General features: G+C 31.9%; 1 protein-coding gene across 1 annotated transcript in view; it reads left to right on the plus strand.

Annotated features, from left to right (window-relative positions):
• Nucleotides 1–8,293: 8,293 nt before the first annotated feature.
• The window catches only part of LOC139523132 (nephrin-like), a 57,308-nt gene continuing 45,747 nt past the window's right edge, over nt 8,294–19,854 (plus strand). The window contains exons 1-3 of the mRNA XM_071316931.1: nt 8,294–8,407; nt 11,827–12,153; nt 18,177–18,449. Of these exons, the coding sequence (XP_071173032.1) occupies nt 8,359–8,407; nt 11,827–12,153; nt 18,177–18,449 (649 nt within the window). The 5' untranslated portion in view covers nt 8,294–8,358. The remainder of the gene's footprint in view (nt 8,408–11,826; nt 12,154–18,176; nt 18,450–19,854) is intronic.

The raw sequence follows: 19,854 nt of genomic DNA on the forward strand, positions 1-19,854 counted from the left end.
CAATCTTTATGTAATTCCCCTTTTTAAATTTTACTTGGAATTCGGTATTTTTTTTTAATACTTTTAATGATAATAGCATATAAATTGCAATACGGTTTTTTAACAAAACTGTCATTAATAGCTTACTAAACAGCTTTGATGTATACATTACGAACTACTAACTATTACATTCCTCGAAAATATTAGTCAAATATTTGTGTTATTTTCCTTTTATCGATTTGGTAAATTTTAACAACAATTTACAATATTAAGATGCATTTCTCAACCGTTAATGAAGATAATTCTTTATGTTTCATATTTCAAGTAGTAAATATCTTAAGACATTTATGATAAGACTGAGATACTCAGTGGGTTATTCACACTCTAAATTTAGACAGCAATAGATGTAACTTGAATCAAAAGTTTCAAACTTCTTATGTGTTATTCGACGCTTGGCCTTCGATATAATTAGAGATAATGGATCGTTTAATTTCAAAATTAATAACTACAAATACGATTAAGATGGATGATCATGATGAAAACTATTTAACTCGCATAATAAGACTAAAATAGATTTTATAGCATTTTGTTAAATATAAGCTGCCTGCACAGAAAGAAAAAGAACGATTCAACGAACAGAAAAATTAACCCGGACAGGACACTTTACTTGAATTGGTATTTTACACATGATATAGCATACTAAGTGCTGGTTTGTATTTTGACAACTTAAGTCGCGGTATTTCAAATATGATTGTGTACAAAAACGTTTATTGCTGTGACAAGCTCTTATCATAAGTACTCTCCATGAACGATTCTTTGGCTAATTAAAAAATAAACTTTCAATTTAGCTCAATGGTCAGCTATGACCAAACACTGTCTTTCCATGTTCTGAAAAAAGTATGAATTAATATTACTTCAATTAATAAAAGAAAAACATAATTATATTGTCTAGGACATCACTTTGGCATAAACAATTCAGTACAAACTATTACAATGAAATACTCTTCTGCTCTTATTTATTGTTTTGTCTAGGGATGGAAGGTTAAAATTTCTGCTCAAAAGTTTGACAGACTGTCCTACTTGTCTGTAAGGTAACGTTACCATGTCATGCAAAATACTAGTCCAAACAATTATGACATCTTGAAAGGCTATTATATTTTTTTTTCTTTGACGTCTTACCTCGACGTCAAAGTAAAAATTTAAAATAGCCTTCCAAGATGTTTATTTTGGGACTAGCAAAATACCACACATGTCAGTGCTCTGTGGTAGAATACATTTGAGATTGTATACCAAAAGCTCGTTTGGTTGGAGATTCATACAAAACCATATATTTAACTCAACAAGACGTCCTTACTTATCGTAAATTTACATTCAATTTTGTATTTATCTCCGACTCGAAAGTACAAAAAGTTTGTAAACTGTCGATTTAAAAGTTTCAATGAAATTATGAATGTTGATAATGACTTGTTTATGGTTACTCCTTGAAAAAAACGTTTGAAAATTATATTTTTGAGCATCTCATTTTCGTAAATAACACTCTGTCGAAAGAGTTTCTAAGATGAAGGTTACATTATCTTATATATCTATTTGGATTTGGTTTTTTTTCAGAACGACAGGTCTTTCTTTTGAAGAATCAACCCGGATGTTGTTTTAATGAAATTGGCTTCAAGGAATAACATAATGGAATTATTTTCCTTTATCAAAATGCAAACTATTATTTACCATGTTAACATTTAATTCGTCTGATAGTTATTGTTTGTTGTTGTTATACGCATATATTGTTATTATACTTTATTAGGTGAGGAATCACCAGGTTAGAATTATGTATTTACCTGGATGAAAAATATCATATACATCAAATCAATAATCAATGAGCTAAAGGTGATTTAAAAATTTAAATATGAACTCAATAACAACAATTTAGAGACGGCATAAACCGAGAGTCGTAACATTTTGATCATTTTGCCAAAATTCGATTTATTTGATTTAGAGAATTTGTTTATCCCTAGTATAACTGAAGTGGAAAATATTCAGATATTAAAAGGAAATAAAGCGTTATTCTTAATAACTAACTACAAAATGTATGTTTATCAGAGCGTTAACATGTAAATATCCAACATTGCGACATAACTATGCAATACATTTCAATTGTAACATGCGTAATGAATGGTTGCATGTCTGTTATATTTCAGTTGTAACTCAATAACTACATTGGACATGTTGGATATTTTATCTATTATGATACAAAAAATAATTTCAAGAGAAGGTTCAATTTGCTCAAACAGTTTATAAATTATATTAAAACATATCGTGTGAATAATGGTTGTGAAAATTGGATGAGATATTTATTAACATGGCCAACTAACACATAAGACGGAAAATCATTTGTGCACAATGAATGCAAGTCATTCAAATTTCCTGGTTATAATTTATTTACTTTTTAAACGTCATGCAAATAACATTGTTGAAGCCAATGATGTCAATGTCGGTTGTTATTCAAAAATCGGAGTAATAGGGTAAGTAGACTTATGCCATTACCGATGAAAAAGAGGTTAAATAAAATTGAGAATGGAAATGAGGAATGTGTCAAAGAGACAACAACCCGAATATAGAGCAGACACCAACAGAAGGTTACAAACAGGTCTTCAATGCAGCGAGAAATTCCCGCACCCGGAGGTGCCCTTCAGCTAGCCCCTTAACAAATATATATACTAGTTCAGTGATAATGAACGCAATACTAAACTCCAAATTTTACACAAGAAACTAAGATTAAAAATAATACAAGACTAACAAAGGCCAGAGGCTCCTGACTTGGTGCAGGCGCAAAAATTCGGCGGGTTTAAACATGTTTATGAGATCTCAACCCTCCCCCTATACCTCTAGCCAATGCAGAAAAGTAAACGCATAACAATACGCACATTAGAATTCAGTCCAAGAGAAGTCCGAGTCTGATGTCAGAAGCTGTAACCAAAGAAAATAAACAAAATGACAATAATACATAAATAACATCAGACTACTAGCAGTTAACTGACATGCCAGCTCCAGACTTCAATTAAACTGATTGAAAGATTATGTCTTCATCATATGTTAAAGGTTCCTGAATCATGTTAATGTAATGTGAAAAATAGTTTTCAGATTACTAGCAAATAAGACACATTATCGTCATTAACTTTACATGACCTTGAATGTGAAATTCATAAAGCGTAGTTTTCATAAATTTTATTATTTTATAAATTTTAGATAAATATTTACTAAATAAATTTCTACCTATTTTAGCGATGAACTATCCACAGCTGCAGACAACATGATACATAAAGGGATAACAACACATAGTGGTATAGATAATGATGATGATATATATCGAGATGGAGATGAACCAATATCATGTAAACAAAATCTCTGATTTTATGCAACTTATAAAATATGTTTCATTCAAAAGTTCTAAAAGCTTCAAATATATAGAAGTACATATGGACAACACCCTTCAGTTTGATAGTACAAGTAAACGTGAAGAACTAAGTAGATCTAACTGTCATAGGCTAAAATGGCCATACTTGAAATGGGGAAAAAATCCATCGTATTTACATAAAGGTCATTGGCGAGAATGTATGACTTGCAATAACAGGAAAATAATATTGCGTGTGGCAAAGATGATATTATCATACATCAACAAATCGAACAACAGCAATACATTTGGCAAAGAAACTTTAATTTATTCATACTGGATGAAAACGATTTTGCTTTATATGTGAGCACACTATCCGAATGATAGTTCGTGGAATGACGAGCTGCTACCTACCAGGCTATTAGAACTCTTATCGATAATGAAGACTTGTCTTGACTACAAACAGTTGTATAGCTATTATAGCCATCATAACATATTGTCACGTATTCTAACAAATAGCACGTATCTTTACGAACAAATTCATCGAAACATTGCTACATTGGTAGATTAACTTGAATTTCTTTTATCTGAAACAAAACAATCAAAATATTTTCTAACAACAAATAAAACGTATACAGTGATATGCATTGTTGTGCTGACCATTAATTTGAACAAGGCAAAACTGCGTATTAATGCATGCAATGCGAAGGGTGGTAGAAGTTATCGACAGTTTAGTTACGCCTTGACTTATTGTAGATTTTTGATCAAACACATTTGCAAATGTTGAAACAGGTGAGAAAAAAAAGTTATGAGCAAAGAATGATTTTTTTCGAATTAAAAATTAACTGAAATGTCAGAGGTATAAACATGATAAACATATGAATATAATTTGTTATTTCATGAAAATGTTTTAAAGTTTTAAGTAAAGCGTTACTAGATGATTATTCACTACGCTAGCGAATATCATCAACATGATAAGGTTGTCCTTTTGTTTCCACAGTCGTTTGCATCTAAGAACCCTTTCCAAAATACTTAGAGGTTGTTTGTAGCAAGGCAAAATATATGTTCTTTATCGCTTATCAAAGGTATGGAACACTTAAAACGGTCTTATTAAGCCAATAGTCATTATACGATGTGCATCAACCTTTATATGATGTGTACTTGTCATTATATGATGTGTAAACACCTTTATATGGTGTCGAGCTGACATTATTTGATGTACAGATATCCTTATATGATGTGCAAAGAACCTTAATCATCCTTATGGTGTCAGACCACCAATTAAAAATCCCTATCTGTTCAACCAAATTTTGCAATTTTCACAGCTTTCTAAATATTTTACCTTAATTAACTTCATAGAAACCAGGTATATCCTACATTGTACATGTATCACCTTTCTACATGCTAATTTTCAACCCATGTTTAAAAATCTTCTAAGAAAGAATTGCCTTTAGGAAAATAACTCCTCCAAAAATAACCCCTAGTTTTCTGGAAATCTTAAATTAGTATACTATGTAGCGCATTGATCCTGAATTTTAAATGCAAACTCATAGAAAAGTTAATTTTGCTCAAAATGGTTTAAATATATTTCTCTTTCACCAAAAGTTTCATTTCTGCAAATTTGTTGGTAAGTTTAAGTAAACAATGATATCAAAAGCACTATTTTGTGTCAGAGTAGGGCTACTTTTACATAAGTTCTAAATAGGAGGGAGTAATTGGTCGTCTGACACCAAATGTACTTATATGATGTGTAAATGTACTTATATAATGTGCACACATTCTTATATGATGCCCAAAGATCCTTATAGGATGTGCAAATATACCTATATGATGTGAAATTATACTTATATGATGTGAAAATATCCTTATATGATGTACAAATATAGTTATATGATGTGCGAATATACTTATATGATGTGCAAACATCCTTATACGATGTGCAAATATACTTATATGATGTGCAAATATACTTATATGATGTGCAAATATACTTATATGACGTACACATATACTTATATGATGTGCAAATATACTTATATGATGTGCAAATATATTAATATTATGTGCTTCTAACATAATATGACGTGGTTCGGGTTACTTCATTATATATGTTAAAACCTACTTTCATTGTTGTTATGGTCAATAAACATGATCATGATAAGAACGATTATTTCAAAGTGGGCTAACATCTGTAACTAATTTTGGAAAATTGATAAGATTTTAAGAGATAAACCTTGGTTCGTTGGTACCTCGGTTTACAGATGAAAAAAAAACCCACATCTGATACTGTTTTAAAATTGTCATAATATAAATTGCAATGTTTGAATTAAATGGAATGGTCTACAAAAATGGATTAAGGTTGTGAGGTTGTTGATACAAATCAGAATTAAGAAACTAAATGGGTCTATCAATACCCATGCTACGTCAATTCTTAAACACAAAAATGTTGCAAAACACATGCCCTATCTCCATGACAAATATTTTGTTGCCCCCGCAGAAAAAGCCCCAAACAACATCGTTTTTGTATCTAAATATCATTACATAAACTGCTTGATAAATGAATTAGGTATTGACAATTCACTTGGAAACTCAACAGATACCCTCGAGACACTTACGAAAGAGGATCCGAGATAATCATAGGTCTATTCTATGTTCCTTTTGAATTTCAACCAAAGATGAAGAACTGGATCTTCCATCCCTGTATTGGATATCTAAACTACATAAGTGTCCTTACAAACAACGGTATATTGCTTGGTGTTCCAAGTGCTCCACGAAACCTCTTTCTGAATTATTAACATATTTTTTTAGCAATCAAAGCCGGGCTTTTAAAACATTTGACTTTTCTACACTTCACACAAGTATTCCCTATTCCAAACTAAAAGACACACTGAAAGAGTTGGTAATGCTTTGTTTCATAAAAAAAGAATGGCAAACGCAGATACCAGTATCTTGTTGTCTTGGGGAGGGATAAGTCCTACTATTTAAAGAATCACTCTTGATTCCTTGATTGATAACATATTTGTTACGTTTGGAGGACGTGTTTTCAACAGACTGTCGGCGTTCCAATGGGAACCAAATGTTCACCTCTTCTTGCCAACTTATTCCTTTATTATAATGAGACTGACTTCATGCAGGAAGAAAGATAATAAGTTAGCAACATCCTTTAACTTTACTTTCAGGTATATAGATGATGTTCTCTCAATAAATCATTCAAAATTTGGTGACTATGTTGAACACATTTATCCCATCGAACTAGAGATAAAGGATACAGCAGATATAGTTCCTTATGTCGTAACTTCAATCCACTTGCCTTTTAACCCTGAACCTACAGAATTAGATTATTTACCGGGTTTGTAATAACATGAGCAACACTTCCGGAGCACCTGAGGTCAACTCTAGTTTTTGGTGGGGTTCGTGTTGCTTGGTCTTTAGTTGTCTATGTTGTGTCTTGTCTGTTTGTCTTTTTATTATTATTTTAATTTTTAGCCATGGCGTTGTCAGTTTATTGTCGATGTTTGAGTTTGACTGTTCCTCTGGTATCTTTCGTCCCTCTCTTAGCTTTGTAATACATCAATTTATCTAGGAAGATAATAGAAATTATACGTTTTGTATACCGGCTATCAGTATAATAGATGCAATTGATACATGTAGTACATATGACAATCTGCTGTACACGTTTCCAAAATTGATTGTATTGCAGTGGCATCTAAAAACGTAGACAACATGTAATGTACAGGATAGCCAAACAATAGCAATCGGAAACACAGATCATTTTGATCCGGTTTTGGAGAGTGTATACTTGAACCGGTTAACTCATATATGTTTCTGTAGTTCACATCATTCAACAGGGCTTATTGAAAGAAGGCAAACCTGAACCATCGCAAATTAATTTTGATAGATATAAGAAGATGTGGTATGAATGCCAATGAGACAACTCTCCATCCAAGTCACAATTTGTAAAAGAACAACCATTATAGGTCAAAGTACGGTCTTCAACACGGAGCCTTGTCTCACAACGAATAGTAAGCTATAAAAGGTCCCATACAATTACCAGTTTAAAACCTTTCAAACGAGAATAATAACGGTCTTATCTACATTAAAAACGAGAAACCCTTATGAACCACATCATCAAACAACAAACTACTGAACATCAGGTTCCTGACTTATGACAAGTGCTAACAAATGCAGTGGGTTCAAACGTTTTAATAGGTACCAACATTTACCCTTATCTGAAACAATAGTGTAACATCACAACATAGAAAGACACTCTATAAAATATCAATTGAAATAACTTCAACTCAATCAAAAGACATATAAGCATAAGTGGCCACTGAACTAATACATTTGATCTGTGATACAATGTAATTACAAAATTAATAAAAAAAAGGGGTGAATAAATAACGGCAACAGTACTTTACATCTGTGAAATGTTAATAATTACAGAAAGTAAACTATAACCTTGAACAAATAACCTTGCCGCCAAATAGAAAATTGTTCAAAGGTAAAAGAAAATAATTATGTTGTAAGGTGGAGAACGGAAATTTTTTTTTACAAAATAAATGATTTTGTTGTTCATAATACGAGAAACAGAAGTGACAATTTATAGTCATACTCAACACCTATCAAAGCTGGTATACATGTATATCAAAAATAAAGAAATATTAAATAATAAAAAACATTACTATTGTATACATATATTTGTAAGATATCCTGTATTAAAGCTTAACACTAGACATTTTTATTACTGGCACTAACAACTTTTTTATTGAGTTAATATTGTACTGTGATTCAAGGGAAGCATATCGTTTTTACTAATATTCAACATAGTAAACTGTTATGTTTTTGAATTTGAAGGTATTTAACTCTTTGATTTGATATATTTTATAAAACTACATAGATGTAATATGAACGCTCAATTTACTTGTTCAGGAAGTTTAAAATATCACCTTTATATCCGGTTATAATTTTATTCACTCATATATTGTTTAGGCGTGATGGAACTTCCTTCGTACTTGTTATTTGTGTCACTTATTTATTTACACAGTAAGTATTATTGATGGATAAGATACTTAATTTTGCTTACATGATCCCTGATAAACGTTAAATGGCAGCCAAAAAATGGATATTGTTAAAACTTTGAGAAAACCTTTTGTTGTAAATCTCCTTTAGCAACCACATAACAAGTATTTATAACCGTAGATTAATGAAATTAAGTTTATCAAGAAATTGTCTACTTCACAAATAATACAAAATAGGCTTGGTTTATAGAATCTAGGTGCTGATGTCGTATATCTATTTATTTACTAAACAGTTTTCATTTGATTTGTCGCCGTGCTATTATGTTTCATTCGGTAGTATGGCGTTTGATGGGACTGGGTATTCATGCATCCCGCGATCGCGTTTTTTGACTTCTGGCGTTTCTAATGCAGGTGGGCCCTGATGTGCGATTTGGACGCAATATAATTTTACCTTATTGTTTCCACTTTGTTCACCCTTATATTTCTGTTTAATTAATTTGTACTTCATCGAGAAAGTGCACACTATATATCATATACTCTCAACTACAAACATATTTTTTCGGCGTCTTTGTGAATATCCTATCAAGTCCAAAAGCTGTGTTTGCTGACGTCATTGTTAAATTTACTGTCAACTACAATTTTGTTGTAGTTGTCTTTGTAAGATTTATTTGTTTGTTTGTATGTTTGTTTGAACTGTTTAGTCAGTTGTGTTGTTTATCCGTAATTCTTAAATATGAGAATTAAAATGTGTCAAAGTGACAACATCCCGACCAAAAAGCAGAACAAAACACAGTTCGATCACAATTATTGTCACATTAACCTATTATGTCTGTTTATGTAAACATAATTTTGTCGATATGACGGAATTGAAACAACTGTCATACAATAGGAAGTTCTATCGAGGTATAACATGGGTTTATATGCCATTTTCTTCAGAAAATACCTTTATAAAATCAGGAATTAAATCAATTCTTTTCCATTAGTGCCGTTGGTTGATAACGTTTGATTTTGTTGAATTTACAATGGAGTTTGGTATTTTCTTCTGTACAATACTCATTTAAGACCTGTGATGATATAAACCATGGTTGTCGTGTGAGTATACCGAGGGTACAGAACACTTAAACATGTTAAAGAAGTTAACTCTTAAAAGCAGCTGCACGTTTCAATCACACACTATTATTAAAGAATATTCATGCTTCTCAATCGTTTGCCAAAAAGCTATGTGCCCAACGAAATGATTCCTGTAAATTGTGTTGTTTAAATCCTGTCTATTTATGTCAACAGTCCAAACTAAACTTTGGTCCAAATTGTATGAAAATTGAACGAGTCAAATTTAGTTTAGTGTAAGTGTTAGGTACTCCCTTAACTAAACAATGACAAACTGTCTACTTGTTTTTTATTTATTCATTTAAAAACTGTTGATTTTTCTTTTTTTTTTTTTCAATTACACATTATTTCTTTGCGATAGACTTCATACTTCAGGTATCACAAAGTATGAAGTGGTTGTATCGATAAACGCATTTCTTACTTCTTCAGTTTTAAACTACTAGGATAATTATCTTCTTCCCTATAGTTTCTATCAGCGGTTGAATGTTAATCAAACGTTTTTCAAATTTAGAATATGCAGATTTGGTATTATTCAGTCGTCTGTGTATTTGACCTTTAATTTCGAACCTTGAATAATAGTCTAAAATATCGTACTTGGAAGGTAAAATGTCGAATTTTAAAGTTGTTCCGGAAGGGAAAACAATGTACCTTATATATAGTCTTTCGCATTTGCCTTCAGTTTCCTCAGATTTCAATTAAAATCCCCGTTCATGTTAAACACGATTATACTTGTAATAGAGTGTTGCAGTGTTCAATGTTACTTTTTGTTTGAACGTCTATTACACCAAACCTTTCGAATTGTTTCTGACAAAAACGCATGAACGCTTGTAGGAGATGTTTACTGTATATGTAGATACTTTTAGAAATATGTGATGATCGTCAATATATAAACAGGAGAAGCGATTTGATTTCAAATCCAATGAGACGAAGATGCAAAAAGGACACACACAACTCACAAAAAAATCGGAGAGATGCCGATCACAACCATAGCAAAATATTTAACACGACTAAAAGAGAAACATCTTTAATTACCCCAATCTTATTCACTACCCCCTAGAATAGGTTGTTTCACCGCTACTCCAATATTCGGCTTTGACGGCTGATAATTAAGTTGTTTCTCATTTAGATAAAAAGGTTGATAATTCACTAAACCCAGCATCATAAAGTTGATATAGTTAAACATTTGATTTTGTCAGGTGTTATAGACATCTAATTTTATGAATATACCTTGGTTTTCTGTAAAATTTTTTAACGTTTGTTTGTATCGGTAATTTTGGACCAATGACCGCACACCTAAAACAACGTTTTTTTTTCGTGTTAATCCCATCGCCTGTCATAAAAGTAATTCAAATTGTGTTTCTACTTAATGGAGTAAGGCTTGCGCCAGTTCAAAGGGAAGCTTTGTCGACAATGTTCAAGTCACCAGTTATAATATGGCCAGCCGGGTTATACATAAATAAGAAAATGTGTATTTAGGAGATTTAGGCTTTGAATTCGTCAATATTAATATCCTGCAGCACGTTTTTGTAGTTGAACATTCAGTCCCAATAGGGGTAACGATATAAGAGATGCTAGGAAAATAATGCTCTTTAAAGTAGGAAGAGGTTTGGATTGAATACGATGACAAATATTGATGGATACCTTTGTTTTAGAAGGAAGATTAAGAGATGATCGTTTCTTCTATTCACCTTTTCCAATACAATATCTCAGATTATAGCTGTAAATTTGTATTGATTTAGAACGCTGATTTGTAACAGGGGTATTCAAATAAAAACAGAGACAGCAACCAATGACAACTAAGACAATTACAGGTTTCTGGCTTAGGAAAGGTACAAAAATAATTTGGCGGGTTTTTTTAGTGACCACCTAAACAACCCCAACCCCAAACCATTCCGGACTTCGTTTTATATACTAGTATATCATTTGAAGCGATACGGACGCATGGCATTAATACAGTCATTTTTTTAAAAGTGTCATGAAACAGGTCAAAGTTTAATCCTTTTCATAACAGTTTGTTATACCAAGAAAATAAAGAGAGGCAAAAGATATCAAAAGGACATCTCAAATCGTACAACCGTAAATGACCGAAGTACATAAAACCGTACACAAAACACAAAATAAAGGTGGTATTATTGAAGAAAAGAAATTGGAAGAAGGAATTGACAAAACATGTCAATATGTAATTGATTATGTCAGCTTAGAAATATACTACTTTATTTAGTATTCTACAATCGAACCACAAGGTCAGGCTGTACTTTTATAAACATTATAGATGTACTTAACACTTACCATGATAATGTCAAAAGCTTGTGTTAATTTGTTTTTAAAACTTTGTAGGTAGGATTATAGTGGATGTTAAGGCGGCAGGTAATGGAACAGAGTCAGATCCTTTACAACAGTATGTTAGCCGTGGAAGAGAAGCAGTTTTACAGTGTATATTTCAAGAATCCAAAATTAAATGGGTTAAAAAAGTGAATGACACATTTATTCTGATAGCGTCTCAGAATGTTGTTACTGATATCCAAAGGTACAAAGTATCATCCAATCCAAGCACTGAACACTACTCCAGATTACATGTACTGAACGCTCAACCTGATGATGAGGTGATTTATGGATGTAGTGGGCTGGTTAACCAAATGTACTACATACAGTTGAATTTATATGGTAAGCCCTTATATCATTCCAAATATGTAAGGCTCACAAACCTTCAGTGGTTGTTTGAGAATTGTTTACAGAATTGTCAGCTCTTGTTTTCTACAAAATGTACTTAAATGTATTGAGCCTAAGTGAGGTATTTTCATAACGTTATATACAAGCTTAGTAGTTGTATAAAATATAATACGTCAATGAATTGGTCACGTTGCTCTTCAACTCGGCTAAAAGTGCTAGAAAAAAATGATTTTACATGAATATAAGATTGGTCGTCAAAACGTCGTATGGTGCAGTTATTAAAGCGTTTATCTAGCAACATTGACTTCAAATGCAGATCATTAGTGGCATGCAGTTTGATTAGTTTTAAAGTCTGCAATCAAATATATTTCTTTTTTAATTTTTATTCAAATATCACACATAATGCTTCATTCATTAGGCGAAAAAAGTTAATCCTACAAGCTTTTTGAGTAGTATTTCTGACGATAGAAATTTGAAAATTCCGATTTTGGTCACCGGCCTTTCAATTATACTGTATATATTTCCAACTGATAACAACATTTTTTTAAAGTCTAAAGTACACTAAGGTCATATTGTAAATAAACTATAGGCCTTGGTGGCAGAGTGGTCTAAGTAGTTACTACTGTAATCACTAACCAGTCAACACTGAGGTTGTGAATTCTATCCCCGTTCGTGCGGGTAAACTCGACACCAATCTAAATTGTCTAGGATTGTCCGTTTTCCTGTCGAAGGTCGGTGTTTTTTCCCGGGCACTCCGGCTTCTTCCGCTATTAAAAACTGAAATTTTTATTCAAATATCACACATAATGCTTCATTCGTTAGGCGTTACAGTGGCGTTAAAACACCAAAAAAGTCAAATCAAGTATATAAAGTATAAAAGCGTAGCATAAATAATGTTTGATTAAGTGGATATATTCTTACATTACTAATGTTGGTCAATTAGGCTAAATGTATCCCATCATTTGGTATTCAAAGCATTGCGCCTACTTTGGTTTGGTGAAAGTGATACGAAAGATATCAAAACTTGCGTCACCATGTCAACAATAAAAATATAAAACATGTATTTTTTATATAGATTAGACCGTTGGTTTTCCCGTTTGAATGGTTTTACAGCAGTAATTTTAGGAGCCCTTTATAGCTTGCTGTTCGGTGTGAGCCAAGGCTCCGTGTTGAAGGCCGTACCTTGATCTATAATGGCTTACTTTTATAAATTGTTTCTTGGATGGAGAGTTGTCTCATTGGAACTCATACCACGTCTTTCTATCTCTATGGTATAGGTGACGGTATCTTATTGATGCAATTATATGTTAAAAGGAATAGGCCATAATGATGTACTACCGACTGGTCATCAATGCAGTCGATACACTATTTTACAATTGATATACCCCTTTATCGTGTTTGTGTTTGGATATAAACTGTCTACTACAGTTAAATTACTTGCATGACAGGATGATAAATTGCATGTCAATGATTACTAATATTTGACAACCAACTTCATCTGGCTAATATCATTTATACCTTAAGCGGCCTTTTAACAATTTTATGACTGCTGAATACATGTTGTAACTATGTATGCTATAGTTATGTTTCATTGTTCTCAGCAAAATTTTTCCGGAATAGTGGGTCCTTCAATGTTCTGCATCTTCTTTCTTTATTTAACCATATTCCATTTTGTAACTCGGGTGTCACTGATGAGTCTTTTGTAGAAGATTTGCGCGTCTGGAGTACAAAATTTCAATCCTTGTATCTATAATGAGTTTATTAGCTACTGAAATACCTTCTTTAATTTAATATCAAGCTTAACCTGGATACTCCTTTATGCATATTATGTGTTCTCTTTGTTTGTTAAAACATGTTTTCCTTCCATCATCCAAATCGTTTCTGGTAAATCAATTATTAATTTTGGTCCACGGTTACCTGATATTGAAGCTGTGAATTCCCTTTAAAACATTTTAAACCTAGGTAAAAAAAAATATATAAAGTAATTGGTCGTGAATAGTCATTCTATTATCTTCAAAATCAAAAGCGCTGGGATAAATCTGGTTTAATACAGTGAAAGCATGGTATTTTGTAACGCATTTTGATAAAAAAAATGCAATAAAAAAAATTAAATAGAAAAACTCATCATAGTTACCAGGATTATATTTTGTACGCCTGATTCGCGTTTTTCTACAAAAGACTCCTGAGTGACGCTCGAATTAAAAAAAGCGGAAGAGGACGCATTGATTTGAAGTGCGTTGGTGACCAACAATTTGATTTAGCAGAATACAGCTAAGGAAATCTTTTCATGAGGTAGAAAAATCTTTAGTATTTCGAAACAATTAATGTTTTGTAAAGAGTTATTTGATATTATTACCATATCAATGATGGTTCATGGCAACACAGAAGTGCTGACCACTGAGTTGTTTAAACCCCCATGGAGAAATCCACTTAACTGTCTGTAATGATATTTACTAGTAATTATATATCTAACTTTCTGAAAACTTTTAGTTTTCTACTTTAAGTAGAACAATCTTGTCATTATCGATCTCAGAAAGTTGTCTTAAAAGATTCACTTTCAAAATTTGGAAAATTAAAAGCCGGTGTGCCTCAGGGTTTGGTATTAGGACCGTTATTGTATTTGATATATATTAATGATATAGCTGATGTTTTTTTTCTGGATTTGGGAGGCATTTTGCAGATGACACTTCAATAGATCATACTGCTCTTAAGGAATCCATTTTAAGAAATTTAATCAGCATATATCTTGTTTATTTAAATGCGTGGTCAAACAGATGGCTAGTGAACTTTAACCCAAATAAAACAGATATTATGATAGTCAGTATGAAAGCTATACAAAGTAATTTTTCTTTTGATTTTGATGGCACTACATTAGAGCCAGTTCATACGCATAAACATCTTGGTGTCATATTTAGTAGTGATTGTAAATGGAGTAAGCATGTTGATAAGCTGATAGAAAAAACTTCGAAGCAGCTTAATATTTTACGAAAACTAAAATTTAGATTTAAGAGAGAATATTTGGAAAAAATTTATATGACTTTTATTCGGCCAATTTTGGAGTTTTTGTCAGACGTATGGGATAACTGTGGACAAATAAATTCTGATCGGTTGGAAAATATCCAAATCGAGGCTGCTGGAATAGTTACCGTGGATTAACAAGTTACGCTAGCCGGAACAGTATCTAGAGACGGGATGGGAAAAATTAAGCGTCAGACGGGAAGTTAAAAAATATATATGTTTTATAAGATTATAAATAACCAAGCGCCAGATTATTTACACGATTTGGTTCCGGATTTTGTATCAGATATTTGTAATTATAATTTGCGTAGCAGTCAAAATATTACAATTCCCGTAAATCGTTTATCAGCTTATCAACAGTCTTATTTTCTGTCATCTATTTCACTGTGGAACTCTTTAGACTTAAGTTTAAGACATATTCCTACATTTTCCTTTTATAAATTAAACTTGCACAAACTATACTATAGAAATAATAAATCTCCGAGATTTGGTTCTTTAGGAGATCGTTTGTATTCTGTTTTACACACAAGGCTGCGTAACACTAGAAGCGCAATGCGTGCTGACTTGTTCAAAGCAAATTTGATACAAAATTCAAATTGTTCATGTGGTTTTATTAATGAAAATGTTGAACACTATCTATTATATTGTATTACTTTTTCAGCTCAGCGAAATCTGATGTTTAACGAAATTATTGTCTTTAATGTAAATATTACTACCGATTTATTATTATTTGGTGATCATGCTTTAAGTACTGAAAAAAATGATAAAATTTGTTTATCTGTTCAAAGGTATATAAAAAATACCAAACGTTTTTTTCTGCATTGACAACCTCAATTCTGTTTACAACACATGTGATTAAAGATATTTATATACACAAGTAATGACAATAATCGAATGATCTTGATGAATAATTACTGTTATGTTTTGTTATCAATAACGATTCAATTGATTTAAACGAAAGATTATGAGAATAAGTTTCAAATCGATACTTACCATTGTGCAGCATTACATCCTTTTCGTAAACTTGGATAATATATTAAGATCCCACGCTTTATTATGAGAAAAACACACACACTTATTTCAGTTGTGTCCACAAGAACAAAATTTGCGCATAGACAATTTCACTAACTATTCGGTGTGTTTGTGTCGTATTTGTACTGTAAAATGATGCAATCGATTAAAATCCATTGATTCGCTTCAAAAAGTTTATTTTTGTTTTCATGTCTTTATTCTTAAACTATTTGTTAGTATGAAATATTTTATGCGTTCATTAATTAATGTGTATATTTTGTTTTTGTTTTGGAGAAGACGTTACTAAGTTGTAAAACTTGTGTCTGATCCTTTTGTCATTTTGAACAATAAAATATGTTTTAAAACTAAACTATTATCGGGGTTTGTCATTGTTACTCCTCAGTTTATAAACTCTTTGCATATTCATAGCTAAAAGCAATTACCGACCATGAAAATTCTATTTCTCGTTGTAGCTTTCGGTATTTGAAGTAAAAACAATTCCGCTAGTTAGTCGTCTCCTTCCAATATCACCTCTATAAAATCACTTTACCTTTGAATATATGTAGGACTCAAATCTATGGCGGGTTCCAAATCTATCGCAGATGCATAATCAATGGCAAATGTGACGTTACAAACGTCAAACAAATCAAATCTGTGGAAGAGTTTTGTTTTCGCCAAATCTATGGCAGATCTTTAAATTGCGTAATTTTCCGGGAAGAAGAGTAACATATAATGTCACAATTGAATAATGCCATATTACATAGTTGCCGGCCTTTACGATGGCGGAACTCATAGATTTGAACACCATACCAGATGAAGTTATTTCTCTCTGAAACAATTTGCGGATTGTTTAAAGGAAGATGTGAACTATTATACGGAAGAGGGACAAACTGTGATGTACCGGCCGAATCCAGCTATGATTAAGGCTAGGGCGACGCTGTTTGCAGTACCGTATATTTTAGAAAAAGAGTTATAGTAAATATTTTACCGTCTTAGTCTAGCAAATTTTATAAAATGAAAGACAAAATTACCGGATACCAATTTGATTTTAATCGTCATCAAATGTAAAAGATTAACGATAAAATAGATATTATGTGAAAATTAAAACTGTTTATTTTTATTTATTTATTTATAAAAAAAAAATGCCTTCTTGTTTGTTAATGGACTTTCTTGTTGGTTTGTTGTGAATGGATTAAACGGGTACCATGAACAGATTAGGAAATGCTTAGTTTTACGGGCACATCATTTCAATCTTGAATTCTGTATTAAGGTATATTAAATCACTATTTACGAAATTTGTTGTTGTCATCACGATTAGGTTGACCATAATGGAATGTTTATTTCACAAATGTTTATAGACATGCTGCCGTTGTCGTAGATGTTCACTTGTTTCCATTTGCACAACATTTACCATAAATTTAGAAACAACCAAATCCGCCATAGATTAGGAAATAACAAAACTTCCCATTGATTAGGATTGTAAAAAATCTTCCATAGATTTGGGATGGTATGACTTCACATTTGCCATAGATTAGAAATCTTCCATAGATTTTGAACCAACCATAGATTTCAGTCCTACATATATAATTAAATACAATAAAAAAGAGAAGAGTTTCTTTATGCTGAAACGAGCATTAAATTTACAATAGCATTAAGATATGGTTTGTCAAACCAAAAAACCTTAAAATTTATGCTTTCTTCATGCTCATAAGTATTTCCCGTTCACGATTAATTAATGTTTTTACTCAGTATTTTAACATAATTTTTTGTCCCAACCTTGCCGCGTAAGTTATTTGTTATACAATTATGCTCACTTCATATTATAAGCGTCTAAGTTGTTTTGGGGTTAATTTTGAATACTAATTTTTACAAAGTTATTAAGGACTTAAACAAGGGTTCTTATGATGTACAGTAAAATTTCATGTTTTTTATAAAAAAATATGTCAGGCATGAATTGTATATTGTATATTGTATATTTTTCTTTACAGTACCCCCTACACGTTTATATTTCTTTCGATCAATAGCCAATAAGTTGGAAGTTATGGAAGGAACAGATTTACTGATAAGATGTATAGCAGAGGGTGGAAAGCCTCCACCTGACTTGTCAATTCTAAATAGCTCAAGACCCAATAAAACCCAGGAGATAAGCTTCATAATACCCACGATTTCTAGAGATTATCACCAAAAGCAAATAGTATGTGACGCTTCAAGTGATGCATTAGAAAGTCCAATGATAGTGACTGTGCAAATAAATCTTTATTGTAAGTAAATGTTGAAGAACTTGGTTGTACTGTTAAATTCACTAGATAAAAGATTTTTTTTTTTGCTACAATTGGAAGTCTTTATTGACATATTTTTCTCTATAATATCTTGTTCTTTTTATCATTTCTAAAAAGGCGTTTTGTCCTAATAATCCTTTTGACAAGTATTCAGGACAACAATTATTATTTACATTTTTTACAATTTCAAATATGACGTCACTTGGCGTTGGGGTTTGGGCTTGTTCGGATGTGTCTACATTTTGTGTTGCAAATCTCTGGTTATGTAATGTATTTCAGTTGTTTCCTGTAATAGGTTAATATTTCAGTTCTATCATGTACAGCTTTTGTTTAGTAATTTTATAAATTTACTGTTTGCAAAAGTATAAATTATTCTAAATAATAAGGATGTTCTGGTAACTAACAGAAAACCCTGGCCGTTTTTGGCACAACTTTTTTGATATTTTGGTCCTCGATGCTGTTCGACTTTGTGCTTGTTTCGGCTTTCAAACTTTTGTATCTGGGCGTCACTGGTTGATCTTGTGTGGATAAAATGCACTTCTGACGTATTAAAATTTTCAACTTGTTGCCTTGTGTTGGCTGTTGTTCGTGTGTTTCTTTGTCAATTGTATTCTCCAATTTATTTATATTGTAGTCCTGTGGTGTTAAGTTGTCCTTTTAATGTTATATTTCACATGGCTATAAAAGGGGAGGTTTGGCATGCCACAAAACCAGGTTCAACCTGCCATTTTTTCTTTAAAAATGTCCTGAACCAAGTCAGGAATATGGCCATTGTTATATTATAGCTCGTTTCTGTATGTGTTACATTTTAACGTTGCGTCGTTTGTTTTCTCTTAATTTTTGAGTGTAAATTCACATTGCGATAAGACGTGTCACGGTACTTGTCTATCTCAAATTCATGTATTTAGTTTTGATGTTATATTTGTTTTTCTCGTGGGATTTTGTCTGATGCTTGGTCCGTTTCTGTGTGTGTTAAATTGAAATGTTGTGTCGTTGTTCTCCTTTTATATTTTAATGCGTTTTCCTCAGTTTTAGTTTTTTACCCCGATTTGTTTTTTGTGCATTGATTTATGAGTTTGAACAGCGGTATACTACTTTTGCCTTTAATTATCTCTTTATACGGTTGATTGATTGATTGTTGGTTGCTTTACGCCGCATTAACACAAAAAGGCTATATCGCGGCGAGAGCTAATTCGAATATTTTTACAATTTAATCCCTTTATACGGAAAACCATGACTGAGTATTTGTATCAACATAAGTTAAAATAATTGTCTTTAAATTTCGTGCATCTGAAGCGATTTTCTGGATATGCCTCCAGCATAAACACTCAAACCTAAACATTTGAAAGCCGGACATGTATGAATACGTAGATAATTTAGAAGCTAT

The sequence above is a fragment of the Mytilus edulis genome, chromosome 5, assembly GCF_963676685.1.
Source record: "Mytilus edulis chromosome 5, xbMytEdul2.2, whole genome shotgun sequence".
In the NCBI taxonomy this organism is placed as follows: Eukaryota; Metazoa; Mollusca; class Bivalvia; order Mytilida; family Mytilidae; genus Mytilus; species Mytilus edulis.